The 13,649-nt window shown below is 59.6% G+C and overlaps 2 protein-coding genes across 8 annotated transcripts in view; both read right to left on the minus strand.

The window, feature by feature from the left end:
• Positions 1-218: 218 nt before the first annotated feature.
• APOA1 (apolipoprotein A1) lies at positions 219-1,783 on the minus strand. The gene is made up of 4 exons (XM_053996829.1): positions 1,732-1,783; positions 1,517-1,572; positions 1,138-1,291; positions 219-1,062 (listed from the first exon to the last, which is right to left on the minus strand). Exons 2-4 carry the CDS (start codon positions 1,557-1,559, stop codon positions 465-467), a joined length of 795 nt encoding a protein of 264 aa, XP_053852804.1. The 5' UTR covers positions 1,560-1,572; positions 1,732-1,783; the 3' UTR covers positions 219-464.
• Positions 1,784-2,848: 1,065 nt separating this feature from the next.
• Positions 2,849-13,649, minus strand: part of SIK3 (SIK family kinase 3) — a 70,092-nt gene continuing 59,291 nt past the window's right edge. For 5 of the 7 annotated variants that reach the window (XM_053996878.1, XM_053996877.1, XM_053996876.1 and 2 more), the window contains 9 exons: positions 12,815-12,940; positions 12,416-12,501; positions 11,629-11,738; positions 10,661-11,021; positions 9,558-10,432; positions 5,941-6,104; positions 5,099-5,231; positions 4,834-5,001; positions 2,849-4,518 (listed from right to left, as the gene is read on the minus strand). In XM_053996878.1, coding sequence (XP_053852853.1) covers positions 4,844-5,001; positions 5,099-5,231; positions 5,941-6,104; positions 9,558-10,432; positions 10,661-11,021; positions 11,629-11,738; positions 12,416-12,501; positions 12,815-12,940 — 2,013 coding nt within the window. In that variant the 3' untranslated portion in view covers positions 2,849-4,518; positions 4,834-4,843. The remainder of the gene's footprint in view (positions 4,519-4,833; positions 5,002-5,098; positions 5,232-5,940; positions 6,105-9,557; positions 10,433-10,660; positions 11,022-11,628; positions 11,739-12,415; positions 12,502-12,814; positions 12,941-13,649) is intronic. The other 2 variants (XM_053996874.1, XM_053996871.1) reach the window with 2 other exon arrangements.

Raw genomic sequence — 13,649 nt, forward strand, 5'->3', positions numbered from 1 at the left:
GCTTCCAAAAACTCCTGCAAATTCAGTGCCACCATAGCCCAGCGCCCTGTGTGGGGCTGAGCGCGGCTGCACCTCGGGCAGAGCTGGACTCAGCACTGGGCGAGCCCAGGGCACCCCTCACCAGCTCCCTGCCTCCCCACTCCCTCTGGGTCCCCCAGTACCCCCAGCTCAGAGCACCCCTTGCCCCCTCCAGCATCCACTGCAAAGACTGAGCGAGCTCCAATAACTTAAGTCAAGTTTATTTCTCAAAAGGGAGACAAAGCTGAGAGCGACGCCGGGTTGGGGAGGCAAGTCTAGGGGAAGAGGGGGTCTCTGGGGAGGACACCCTAGAGCTGGGCTGGCCCGGGGCTCCTGCAGCCTGTCCCCAGAGCCCCCTGAGGAGAAGTGCCCGGGGCAGGACAGGGAGCACCGGGGCGGCTGCGGGGAGGGGCTGGGGTCAGTCCCTGGCGGCGCCGGCCGGCAGCTCAGGCCACGCTCTTCTGGAGCTCCTCCAGCAAGCTGAGGAAACGGGCCTTGAGGGTCTCGGTGTAGGGGGTGAGGCGCTCCTTGAAGTCCTGCACCAGGGGCGTCACCTTCTCACGCAGGTTGCTGAGCTGCTCCACCACCTTGGCCTGGTATTCAGCGGCCTGGGGGATGCCCTTCTCCCGGATCTCCTCCAGCTTCTGGCTCAGCTTCTGCCGCAGCTCGTCGCTGAAGGGGGCCACGTTCTTGCGCAGCTCCTCGACGTGCCCGCGCAGACGGTCCCGCGCCTCCTCGGCCACCGGGGTCAGCTTCTGCTGCAGCAGCTCCACCTTCTGCTTGCTCAGCTCCTTCAGCTCCTGGGCGAGGGGTGCCAGGCGCTGGCGGTACTGCTCCAGATCCTCCGTCCACTTGGCAGAGAACTGGTCCAGGAAGGGCTTGATCTTCTCCTTCACCTCCTCCAGGTCCTTGGTCAGCTCCTGGCGCAGGGACTCGGTGTCCTTCAGCCACATCTCCCGCACCTCTTTGTAGTAGGGGGCCATGTCCTCTCTCAGCTTGGCGGCGGCTGCGCCCAGCGTGTCGAGGTTCTCGCCCAGCTTCAGGCTGCGGGACGGGAGGGAGGTCACGCTCGGTGCCCGGGGCCCCCCGCCAGCCCCCCGCCACACACCTCCCACTTACTCCAGCTGTTTGCCCACGGTGGAGGCCTCGAACTGGGCAATGGCTTCCTTGCCGCTGGCCTTCACTGTCTCCAGGTACACATCGACCATGTCCCTGAGGCGATCCAGGGGTGCCTGGGGCTCATCGTGCTGCCAGAAGGAGCGGGCCTGGGTGCCTGCGGGGAGCGCCGCGTTTGCTCAGGACACGCCGCCCGGGGACGGCTCCAGCCCTGCCGGGGTCCCGCCCGGCTCGGGAGGAACCAGGGAGCCCCTTGGCTGCAGCCCGACTTGCAAAGCGCTTCGGAAACCGGCGGCTTCCAGCAGCGCTCGCGTCGGGCTCGGCCGCCCCATCCCGCCCGTGCTGCTCCGTCCCGCGGGGCTCCAGCCCCGTCCGGACCTACCCGTCAGGCAGAGCAGGGCGAGGGTCAACACCACGGCTCTCATCTTCGCGCTGGACCTGCGGGCAGAGCAAGAGAGTTGGGCGCGGGGAGCCGCGGCAAAGCCAACCCCGCCGGGGGCTGAGCCCCCAGCCCGGCTCGAGGGGTCCCCGCCGGGGCGGCGGGCGAGGGGCACCGCTCTGTCCCTGCGGCTCCTGCGCAGCAGCCCGGGCTCTTACCAGCTCTCTCTAGCGCTGCTGCTCGTCCCGTCTGAGCGGCCGGGGCTCCGCCGCCGCTATTTATGCCGGAGGGGCAGTTCCGCGGAGATAAGCCAGCGCCGCGGCCCCGGAACGCGCTCCCGGCGGGCGATGTGGCGCGCAGGGTTCAAGGATCGCGCAGCATCGCCGAGGAGCGCGGGCTTGGCAGGGGCGGCGAGCAAACAGGAGCTCCCCGCGGGACGCGCTCGCCGGCCAAGGAGCTGTTTACGCTCCCGGTGACCCAGATTCCCGCTGGCCCCGCGGCCTTGGCGAGGCCCCTCGCAGCCCCCAGGGATTGGCCGCCGGCCCGGGGACAAGGTTTATTCCCGCAGGGATTTGGCCTGCCGTACCCGGACCCCTCGCCTCGGCCGCGGGTCTGTGCCCCGTCCTTCACGGGGCCGCTCACGTCACCCCCTTTTCCCGCTGTGTCCCCAGCTCAGAGGTCCCGGGAGCTGCGCCCCTGCCCGCCCACGCCAGCCCTCGCTGGGCACCTGGGCAAAGCGAAGGCTCGGCTCAGAGCAGGCACCAGCACTGGCACGGCCGCCCCAAAACCCCCCTCAGCCCGAGCCAACCCCAGGTGCTTCCCTGTCCCACTGTCACCAGTCCAGGGATGCACAGGAATCAAGCGCACAGGGCTGAGCCCGGCCTGGCAAGGGGAGAGAGGGGACAGGGAGAGAGAGGCCACGTCCCCCGAGGGGCTGCAGGGGGTGTGCAGGGCTGGCGGTGCCAGGGGGAGCTGCTACAGAGCAATGATGCTCCTGTTTCTGGGTGGCACCGGCTCCCTGCAGCCCCAGCCCGTGCCAGCCCGCTGGGCACCTCAGGAGCACCGCACGGGAGCTGCCACCGCAGGTGCTGCAGGGTGCTGCGGGCACAGGCACAGCTCCCTGCGCCTCCCAGGCCCTACCCACAGCTGGAAAGGCCCCAGTGCAGCAGATGCCCGGGCAGGCTCTGATCTGCAGGGGGGCTGCGAGTGCCAGGGGGGCTTCGGGAAAGCCAGCCAGGGGGCTGCTGGAGCCCGGGGCAAGTGATGGACTGGGCACACAGCAGCTGCCGCCCCTTGAACTTTGGTGTTGAGCAACAAGGCAAACAAGAGCCCAGGGAAGATCATAATCATGGTTTTATTTGTTATGATCCCACTGTCCAACTAATTGACTAGTTGCAAGTGACCCACAAAAAATGGACTGAAGATTTACTGAAACTTTTTTTTTTTTCCTGTTCGTTTTTAGTCCAACATAAATGAGGAAGAAAAAAAAAAAATACTTCTGACATTTCCAAAAAACAGAAATAATAGCAAAGTATATTAATATACATTCAACATATACTGCGCGTATTGATTACTACAATACAAAGCCATGATAAAAAAAGTGTGATACTGCGGATGGCACGGTGACGCGGCCCTGCGGGGCAGCTGCTGCTGGGGGGGGCCCGGCGACTCTCCCAGGATACAGTGTCATGTAAACAAAAGGAAAATGAACCAAAGGGACAGAGCAAAAGGCTTTCAGCGTTTCCCACCCCTCCCGCGGGCTCCCGCAGCCCGGAGGCGCCGGGCGAGGGCCGTGCTCGGCCGGGCTGTGGAGCTTCCCTCCTCTCTGATTCCCGGGATCGCAGAGCCGTCAGCGTCCTTCTCCCGGAGAAGGGGAGGCCGGGAAGAGGCACGGGGTTAGGGAATAGCAAAGTCACCTCTGCCGTGCTGGTTTCACACTTCCTTCTGTGCAAAGTCAGGAGGGCTGGGTCGATGTTTCCTTTAGTTTTAAAAAATATTCCGGAAAAAATGTCACTAAGAAGGATGTGAGCTGGAGCTTGTCAAGTCCCAAAGGCAAGGGTGACACCACGTGCTCCTGAGCCCCAGCTGGGGGGGGCCTCCCGCTCTATCCACCACGGAAAGGATGGAAAAGGGACAAAGAAGAGACCTCTGCACATCCCGACTGTATAAGGAGAATTACCACTGTCGCCACTGGCACGAGAGAAAACCAGTCACAAGTACAATGTCATTAAAAGAAATAAAATACTTTGAACAAAAGGTGCAAGTCACAATTCATATAGAACAGAATCTAGTTAAAAATTTCTCTCAAACAGAAATTCCTTTTGCCTTTTATTAATAACAATAATAATAAAACAACATTTACCAAAAAAAAAAAAACAAAACAATTCCTACGTGATCAGGAGGAAAAGCGAAGGAAACAAAAGAAAAATCCATCTGCCCTATATTAGCCAGGAAAAGAAAAAACCCCAAGTCATGGCAGATTTGGAAAGAAAAGGGGAGGCAGGGCAGGGCAGGGGTGATCCTGTCAGCACCCCGACACACGAGAGGGAACAGAGCAGACAGAGGTGAGACAAGAAGTGGATTGCACCAGGGTGGGGAGGGCCCAGCCAGCGCTGCCAGGCCCGGACCCCCAGGGCAGAGGGACAGAGTGGAAGGAGAGCGTGGCCTCCGTCCAGGAGCGGCTCCAGCCCCCTTGGACCTGCTCAGGGCAGGCTCCAGGGACGCTCAGCCCGGCGTGGGGCCCCGGGCAGGGCCGGCCCCCAGAGCAGCCCCGGTGCCGAGGCCGATCCTCCGTGTGGGGCTCGGGGCTCTGGGTGTAGCTGGAGTTACAGGCAAGTGTGGCAGAAATTAAAGAACCCAAAGGAACGACACACTGGATGAAGTGAGGATGAGGAAAGGGGCCATGGTATTCCAGTTAGTCAGAAATACTACGGCAATTTGGCGCAATGCTGCTAGATACTGTTGGTTTAAAATGGACCTTTTCATTTCAAAGCTGTACACAAACCCTGCAAGAGAGAGAAAGACAGATGTCAGGGGACACCAGAATGGCACATCTCCTCCCACAGCCCACCAGCATTCCCAGGCCATTCCTGACCCTGCCCCAGGAGAGAGACCCTGCCGTGCAGAGGGGCCTGAGCGCAGCACAAGCCTGGAGGGAGGGATGCTGTCCCTGGGCAAATGGGGCACAGCAAACAGCTTCAGCACAGGAGCTCCGAGCGGATGGTCCCACCCCCAGCACTGCAGCAAGGAGCAGGGAAGGTGACCCATGGGAGTGAGGCCCGAGGTGTGGTGTGGTGTGAGAAGGACACAAGGACACTCACTCCCTCCTGGTTACACCCCTGCCTGCTCCATCCCAAAGGGCACCTCCGGGTGCTTGTAGCTCAGCAGCACGTCCGTGATACACGTCGAGGGGTAGCAGGAGGTGTTGAGGTGCTGGCTGCCATCGCCCAGGTTCGCGTGCTCTTGACCTTCCAAACTCTCCCCGCATTCTGTAAGGGCAAAGAGGTGACTCAGCACCTGTGGCTGTGACTCAGCTCCCCGAGGAGCTGCCCACACCCCCTGCCCCGTGGGCAGCCCCGGGCTCACCCTCGCCGTCCCTGTCGCGCAGCTGCTGACTGGCCATCAGCGACGACTGGCTGAGCACGGCGTCGGACATCCGAGCAGAGCTGAGGGCTTTTCCTGCCATCAAACTCATTCCAGGCAAGTTATCCAACTGCACCTGTGGAGATGGCAGGACACACTCAGGGGGAGCTCAGGATCCTGCTGTCCCCCATCTGCCCATGGACAGGGTGCCCAGGGAGCCACTGCAGACCTCCAGCAAGGGTTTGGACAGACAAGAACTGCATCAGGCACAGCTTGGGTGCAGCCTGTCCCTTCAACAGGAGGATGGACTGAATGGTCCAAACCCTCTGAACTAACAGCATAGCTGGGGGTGGAAGGGAGATCAGGAGATCATCCAGCACGAAGCCCCGCCAAGGCAGGGACACCTGGAGGAGGTGACAGAGAAACACATCTGGGTGGTTTTTGGATGCCTCCAGAGAGGGAGACTCCAGGCCCCACCCTAGGCAGCTTTCAGTGCTCTGCCACCCTCCATGGAAAGAAGTTCTTCCTAATGTTGAGGTGGAACTTGTTGTGTTTTAGTTTCTGGCCATTGCTCCCCATCCTGTCACTGGGCACCACTGAACCAGTGAAGCTGGCATTCTCATCTACAGCAGAAGGGAGCTGTAGCAAAGCACACGTCAAGATTTGGGCAGGACACTTCCCAGCACCCCAAACGGCGCAGAGCACTGAGGTCTGGGCTACCATGACCAGCTCCTTCACAGCAGTGCTGGACCCACAGCTGGGCTGGATGCGTCTGCAGAGCCCTGGGTGGCCAGAGCCAGGCCAGGCTGTTTCAGAGGGGGGACCTGGGAGGCAAAGGCACCTACGTAGGCATCATCGCTGTTCTGGATGGTGTGATGTCTCTGCAGGGTGCGGGGCCGCGGGTGCTCGCTGGACGAGGGGCGCACGGGGTAGCCCAGGCCGTTGTGGTCAGGCACCTGCATGGCTTGGCCGGGGGAGCTCCTGTCCATGCAGTTCCCTACGATGGACTCTTGAGAGCCAGACAGGACAGAAAAAGAACAGGTTAGTACAAGGAACCTGCAGCCACTGTGCCACTGCAGAACTGAGACGTGATGCCACACACAAACGCTCCTTGCTGGCAGAGCAGGGACGGGACCCCCGGCTGCTCCAGTTGGAGTGGTGCAGCACCACTGCCCCCAGTTGCACTCACACAGGCTTCTCCCTCCAGCTTCAATATCCTAAAAGTTCCCAATGCTAGCTGCCTTCCATCAGGTCTACAATAACAGCCTTAAGCTGGAGGCACTGGGGCAGGAGCACAGGAACCAGACCCTTTCCCACTTCTGCCTTCCCCTGGAGCCTGAGCTCGACCCCCACATCGTTACACAAGAGCTGGGGGAGCCTCCAACACGGGATGCTCCAGCAGGGCCCCTTGGCAACTGTAAGCAACATAATCCTGCTGGAAGAGCTGGCCAGGATCTTCACTTTTATCAGATGACTTCTCCCTGCCCTCCCACAATCTGGCTGCGGGAGCACACGAGTGTTCTGCCTGGCAAAGTCCATCTGCACTGCAAGCTCTTGTGACTGAGGGCAAAGGCCACATTCCTATCAGGCAAAGCCTCTCATCATTAAGTACACGATGTTTTGGATAAAGTCCTGAGCCATGGAGGAGCCTGTCATCGGGGCTGAGCTCGCTGAGCGCGGACCCTGCCGAGCACAAACGCCCGACGCGGCTGCGAGCGCTGGGGAGCTGCCCCGGGGTGACACAGCTGAGGTACATCCCTCACAAAGCCAGAGCTTTCCCAGGGCTTTGGCCAGTGGGAAGTGATGTCCTGCTGGGCTGGGACACTGCAACTACCACAGAACTGCTCCCTGAAGGCATGGCATAGAATCCTAGAACATCCCCACAAGGATCGTGCTTGCCCCTGCGCAGAGCAGTCCCAAAATCTGTCCACAAATCTAGCAGAATTCAAGTGAGACCCCATCCCATGTGGTCTCCAGAGGCAGCACATGGACAGAGCATGGCAGAGCGTGGACAGCACAGCCAGCACACTGCTCCCCGTGCCCTTCCTCCATCAGGAATGTGGCATTCCTGCCGGAGCCCTGTCCCAGGGCAGTCAGAGATGCAGTCTCCCCCTTCCTTTGCACAACCGTGGGGTTACGTGCGGTTAACAGTCAGCTTTCCCGGAAAAGCGAGAAGGAAAACATGAGGTAACAGATGTTAGCGGATCAGTGCCACCCACACACTGCTCGGGATGCTGCTCCAACTGTGGGAATAGTGGTTGGGGCCAGCAGCCTGCTGCTGCAGCTCCACAAACAGCCCCGGCCCCAGTCCCTGTGCTGCGGGTGACGAGTTCCCTCAGCCTGGAAGAGCCAGGACCCGAAAAACAGCTGCTTCCCAATGCCAGCACTTCACCTCTGCAGATGCTGCTCTGGACAGACACCCCGAATTCACACCCCCAGGCCTGCAGAGGAGAGCCTTTCATCCCCATATCCTTTGTGTCACCGTGGCATGTGACGCTGGCACCGCCAGCTCGGCTCCCTCCGCGCCGAGCCCAGGCAGGTTTCCCATGGGCAGCGCTCCCAGCCCCGGCACGGCCACACTGGAGCAAAACTGGAGCAGGGCCGTTTGCAGGCAGCTCAGTCACATCCCAAACAGATCTGGTCGGCTCTCAAGGTCCCCGGCTGCCATCCCTGGCAGATGCTCCACAGACATCCAGAGCTTTGTGATCAGCGCTAGCACGCGCCCTTGGAAGCACAGACACTCCCGAGCCACGGGAAAACTGCGCTCTGCTCCAGGGAAAACACATCTGGGAGCTGAGGCAGGGAGGGAAGACACCCCTCAAACTGCACCCTCATGACACAGTCCAGGGAAAAGAGTGGGAAAAGCCAGGGATGTGGGATTTGGTGTAGGGCAACAGTGGGAAAACTGAGTGATGCAGGATTTGGTGTAGGTCAAAACCACAAAAGCCCAGGGGTGTAGGATCTGCTGGAGGTAAAGGTACCTGGGAAACTCTGAGGTGACTCTGCCTGGACCCAAAGCGGCGCAGGCCTGAGTCCAAGTGGGTTATGGAGGCCATAGGGAAAATGGTACAAGCAGTTGCATCCCAGGACATAGTTTACTACAAACAACCCTGTCAGAAGGGCTTACACAAGCCTATTTGTAAACATCTATTTGCTTTTCCTCATTTACAAGGCTTTGCAGTCTAAAGTCCTTTTCCTTTGTGTAACCAGTCCTTGCACCAGCAGTGTGGGGGCCGAGATTTGGCTTCTGACTTCAGCAGACCTCACTGTCCATCTAACAGGCTTCAGTGACAAGATTCAGACTCGTGATTTCGTACCAAACCCCCCTCCAGAGCTTCCAATCTCCGCTGAGCCTGGGGCGATTCCCCCCACTCCAAGCACAGCAGGGAAGCAGAGCTCTGAGAGCAAACAGAATTTAGGAGGATTTCAGCACAGCCCAGCCTTGTCCCTGCCCCCTGCCCACGCACTGGGGAGTCAGGGCTTGGCAGCCCCACTCAGCCCTCCGAGCCAGCCTATTCCAGCCCGGTACTTTCCCAACAAACCCGTGCTGTGTCCCTGAACAAAGCTGGGCCTCCTGTGCCCTGGACACAGCTCCTCCGCAACAGGGCCCGAGTGCCAAGGGCAAGCTGGTGGCTCCAGCCCAGCACCCCGAGTCCTGCAGGGAATACTGATCTGCCCACTCAGCCTCTCCTCAAAGCCCTCTTTGCGAGGGGCTCGGAGGGTGTTTTTCCTGCAGAGGAGCCTGTAATTACAGCTCAGGCAGGAATTCCCTGACAGCCCAGTGCTGCCAGAGCAGCCGCCGAGGAGCAAAGGTGCAGCTGCTTCCAAGGAGCAGGAAAGGTCTTCAGATCCTAATGGCAAGTTTAAACTCACTCTCTCCAGAACCCACTGTTCCCAGTTCAAGCAGGGATGGAATCCTGCTGTTGCTGCTGCTTCCCAAAGTGCCAGAGACTGCAAGGCCGCTGGAGCCACAAGACACTGACTAACACTGTTAGTGTGTGTTTGTGGGAGCCTTAGCAGTCCCTGGGCTTGAGGGTCTGTGCTTAAGAGCAGGAAGAAATGGCTACACTGCCACAGCTGGGGTGTGCTGGCAGCTGAGCTGTTCCTATCCCGTGTTTACAGGGGATGGGCAACATCACCAACAAGAATAAATCTGTGGCCACCATGCAGCACCCCTGAAAAGATGGCAGCAAGCTGGGCCCTGGTCTTTACCTGCCTGCAGAAGTAGGTCAAACTCCCAAGGGAAGCATCCCATCAGGCTCCTTCCTTATTCAACCCTGTTTATTACAGAGGCTGTGCCTGCAATTTACTTCAGGCCACAAAAGCCAGAAAGAATCTCGGTAATTCTGTGCTACGCGGAGTATGTCAGGAAACCCTTGGTGTGCCGGGTGGGACGGTGTCCTGGGCAGGAAGCTGGCACACGTGGACACCTGGCCTGCACGGGCAGAGCAGGGAGCCTTACCTCTGCTGGGCACCTTATTCCTGAATCCGGGCGCGGGCTGATGCCTGTACGGGTGCGTTCCCAGCTCCTGCGCGGGATTAGCAGTTCCTAGCAAAGATTCGGGGTCCCCGTGCCCTCCTGCGTTTACAAGCAGAGGGGTCTCGTGGCAACCTTTGGTCAATGTGTTTGAACTCTTACTGTCAGGAAAGCTGTCCCTGTTTCCCTCGCAGGCGCAGTCCTCCTCCATGCTCTCCGAGTGGAACAGGGCTGGCTGGTGTCCGTATCCCTGCGGCGGTGGCACGGAGGCTGGGACCTGCTGGATACATTCTTGCGCCCTGATTTTTAAGAGATGTTGGGGGCTGTTCTGGGGGTGGTACGTGTCAGCACTCTGATAAGGCAAAGACAACGACTGGCGCTCCGAGAGGTTCTGTCCCATGCTGGTGCCCATACTGCCAGCATCCCCTTGACTCATATGCCTGAACAACTCTTGGAATTCTTGCTGCTGCTGCTGCTGCTGCCGCCGTTTGATGAGCTGTGCAAATTCTGCCTGGGGCAGCCGCATGTCCGTGTGCCCCGTGAGCGAGTGCCGGGGGGAAAGCAGTCCCTGGAGGATGTGCGGTACCTGCTGGTGTCGGCTGTAGTCGGGCGGGGTCGGGGACAACAGTGCCTGCTGTAGTGCCGATGCCGTGTAGTGCTGCTGCTGCTGATGTGCGTTCGGGGGGAAACTGGGGTACTGGTCAAGCTGTGGCACCTTCAGAGCTTGCTGGGCTGCAGAGAAGCCGACCCCTCCCGGCGGGCTGTAGCTGCTGGGGGAGACGCGGGGCTGCTCCGGGAACAGGTGGGGGTGTAAGTGCACCTGGTCGTAGTTGGCAGGGGGATACCTGTTCACGTTCAGACTGCAAGGACAAGGAAAAGGACGAGTGACCGCACTGCTCAGCGGGAGCCAGAGCTGCTCCTGCACGGGAGGGACTTCCCCAGGCACGTGGGACAGCAGCCCTGGCCTGGCTCAGCAACTCCTTCCCAGCGAGGGAGCAAGCACAGGGCAGACTGGCAAGGACGCCGTGCCTCGTGCTGGGACTGGCACTCCCTGCAGGAGTCCCGGAGCAGGCAGGGAGGGCTCTCACCTGTGCGAGTCGGCGCTGTCGGCGCTGAGCTGCTTGGACAGCTGCCGGTGGCCGTAGCTGAGGGAGGCCATCAGGTTGGCGCGGTGCTGCATCTGGATCTGGCTGGCGCTGGGGCTCAGGGACATCCCCCGCGCGTGGGACGCCAGGCCCTGCCCGCCCACCGAGGCCCCGGGCAGGAGGCTGCTGCCCACCATGTCCCCGGGCTCCTGCACTTGGATGGTGACCTGCTGGGGCTGCGACTGCTGCTGCTGCAGGGCCAGGCACGTCAGCCCCATGGCCGGGGGAGGGGAACAGTTACCCGACTGCGGGAAGATGGTGTTGTGGGATGGCATCCCTTGGAACTGGGACTGGGAGGCAGCACCTACAAGGAACAAAGACACTCAGCGCCCCTGGCAGCCCAGGGCGAGGCTTGGGAGCAAGATCTGCTCCATTTCCCCAAGTGCCAGACAGGGTTTGGATTAACCTGGTCTATGAAAGGTGTCCCTGCCTGTAGCAGGGGGATGGAGAGGGATGATCTTTAAGGTCCCTTCCAACCCAAAGCAGGCTATGATGCTGTGATTCATTCCACAACTCTGGGCCGGGATGGGAGCCCAGTACGTGTCCGTATGGGTGCTGTCATGCTGTGCCAGCGTGCAAAGGTCACAGCCAGAGCCCCTTGCACCAAAACAGAAACTCTGCGGAGCTGACAGTCATTTGCATAAACCTGAGAATATCAGCCCTTCCTCCCCACCCCCGGGAGCGATAAGTAAGGATCTTGTGACAAGGAACCCGACAGCACATTCCAGCTGGCAGCTTCTCCTGAGCTCTTGATAACACCAGCCCTTGCTGCCAGATGGAGAATCTTTTACATCATCAGCAAACTGTGCAGGGCCTGGGCTGAGGGGGGAACGGAGCCCTGGCAACCCCAGGCTGCTTCTGCAGGGTTTGATGGGCTCACACGGCCCTGCCCAGCTCCCAGAACTGCTTACCATGGGGCTGGAGCACGCTGCTGCTCACGGGGGGCGGGCTGCTGTTGGGTTGCCTGAAGAGATGATTGCTGGGGTGGTTTGGGGGTGGGCTGGATGGCTGGATCCGTAACCTACGCAGGGAAACAAGCACCTTCTCACCATGCCTGCTCCTTGTCAAGATGCCGTCTCAGCTGTGAGAACTGATGCCAAACACTGCGTGTCTTGTTCAAAATAAACACTGTAAAGCCCTTGCTGGGGATCCCAAGGTCTCTGCAGCTTGGCTTCTCTTCTGAGAGCCACCTCACTTGTCCAAGTCACACAGGGAGGGAGCAGGACCTGGTGGCTACCACAGAAACCTGGGGACAAGGACACTGCAGGCTCACCTCCTGACTCACTGCACCCGGTGAGACACCCTGCTCTCGTTTCCTGTAACTCAGCCTCCCTCACCCACAAGTCAGGGTGCTGAGGGCAAGGAGACTGAGCTCACCAAGGGCCTGGCAAGGTGTGAGACACCCAAGGAAGCATGAGAGAGCCTGGCTGCTGAAGTGGCAGCTTCAAGCCACTCAAAAGGCAGGACTGTCAATCCTCTGCTCAAAGCAGGTCTGTGCCTTTGAATCAGGTTTCTCTGATTCTAAAGTCCTTCTGAGAGAATCCAGCTCAAAGGACCAGGCACATTCACCTGGGAACTGGCAGTGTCATTCTGACTCCATAAACTTCCAACTCAGCCTGGCTTCTCCTGAGTGTGTCAGCTCATCCCTGGGCTTCAGGAAGAGCAAAACCCAGAGCTGTCCTAAAGCCATTTCTTTACCTCTGGAGCTGGTGAGTGAGCAGAGCTGGCTGGTTTTCACATGGAGCTTGCAAGGGTGGAGATGGCTGGGGAGGCCGGATACAGTCCTGAACCAGGCACCACAAGAAAACAAGAAGTGTTTGCAGTCAATGTCTCAGTCAGTAAATTTAGAAACACTGCTGGGTGAAGCAGGACATATCCAGATTCACTGAGTGTCAGTCCCTGACTGCAGCCCTGGCTGCCACAGCTACCACAGCAGCTGTGCAAACATCTCTGCTGAAATCCTTCAGCCTTCCCGCTACAGCACGCCCAGCAAACTCCCCTCCCTCAATCCCCCCGGGACCTGCTCACGAGTTGTGTCTGCAGCAACACAGGAAAACAGAGCTAAGCCTTCAGCAGCTCTGGCTCGGGCTGCACTACCTGAATCTGCTGATGAAGAATCTGGTGGTGCTGCTCCTGCTGGTACAACATGTGCTGCTGCTGCGTCTTCTCCAGCGTCCTCTCGTCCATGTGCCCACCGTACATCTTCTGGAGCTGCTCACACTCCTGCAAGGAATCCAGCACATCCCATAAATGACCTTCTGGTGCACAGCACCCTGCTGTGTGCGGAATGGCACGCTCTGCAGCCCACCCCTCTGAGAAAAGCTGGCAAAGAAAGCCTAATCCATTCCCTCTGACAGAATCAGGTGTGCAGTGACATGGCAGAAAGCCAGGAAAGCAACGGGTGCACGTGACACCGAGCTGGCACGGCTGTGTTCCCTTAATGCAGGCAGCAAGCTCTGCAAACGACACTTCAAGGTGAGGAGAGCATCTCGTTTGTGCCGTGCTGCAAAGGGAAAGGCCTGTCCTGGGGCCAAATCCTGCTCCAGCCGTTGGCAGGTTGTGCCTGGCTGCGCAGGGAATACCCCACAGTACACTCCAAACTCTGGTGGTAGGAGCTGCCCTTTCCCAGGACACCCTGGAACAGCCCCAGGCTGCTGCCAGAGGAAATGTGGGAGAGCAGGAGCTGCAGTCTGACAGTGCTGGTGGGCCCTGCAGGACACCCATGGGTGGGCACAGCATGATGGTTCTCCCCAGGAAAGAGGGGGCAGGAATCCCCCCAGGTGCCCAACTGCAGGTGAACAGCTCATACATCCAGAGGACACTCGGGGTTTGCTGCAGTCACTCAGGGCAGGAACAAACAAAGTCCCCGCTGCGTCCCTCAGCCTTCCGTGTAAAGATTCCTCTTTTGCTTCCTGAAGCAGCAAGACCGAGG

This window comes from Vidua macroura, chromosome 22, assembly GCF_024509145.1.
Source record: "Vidua macroura isolate BioBank_ID:100142 chromosome 22, ASM2450914v1, whole genome shotgun sequence".
In the NCBI taxonomy this organism is placed as follows: Eukaryota; Metazoa; Chordata; class Aves; order Passeriformes; family Viduidae; genus Vidua; species Vidua macroura.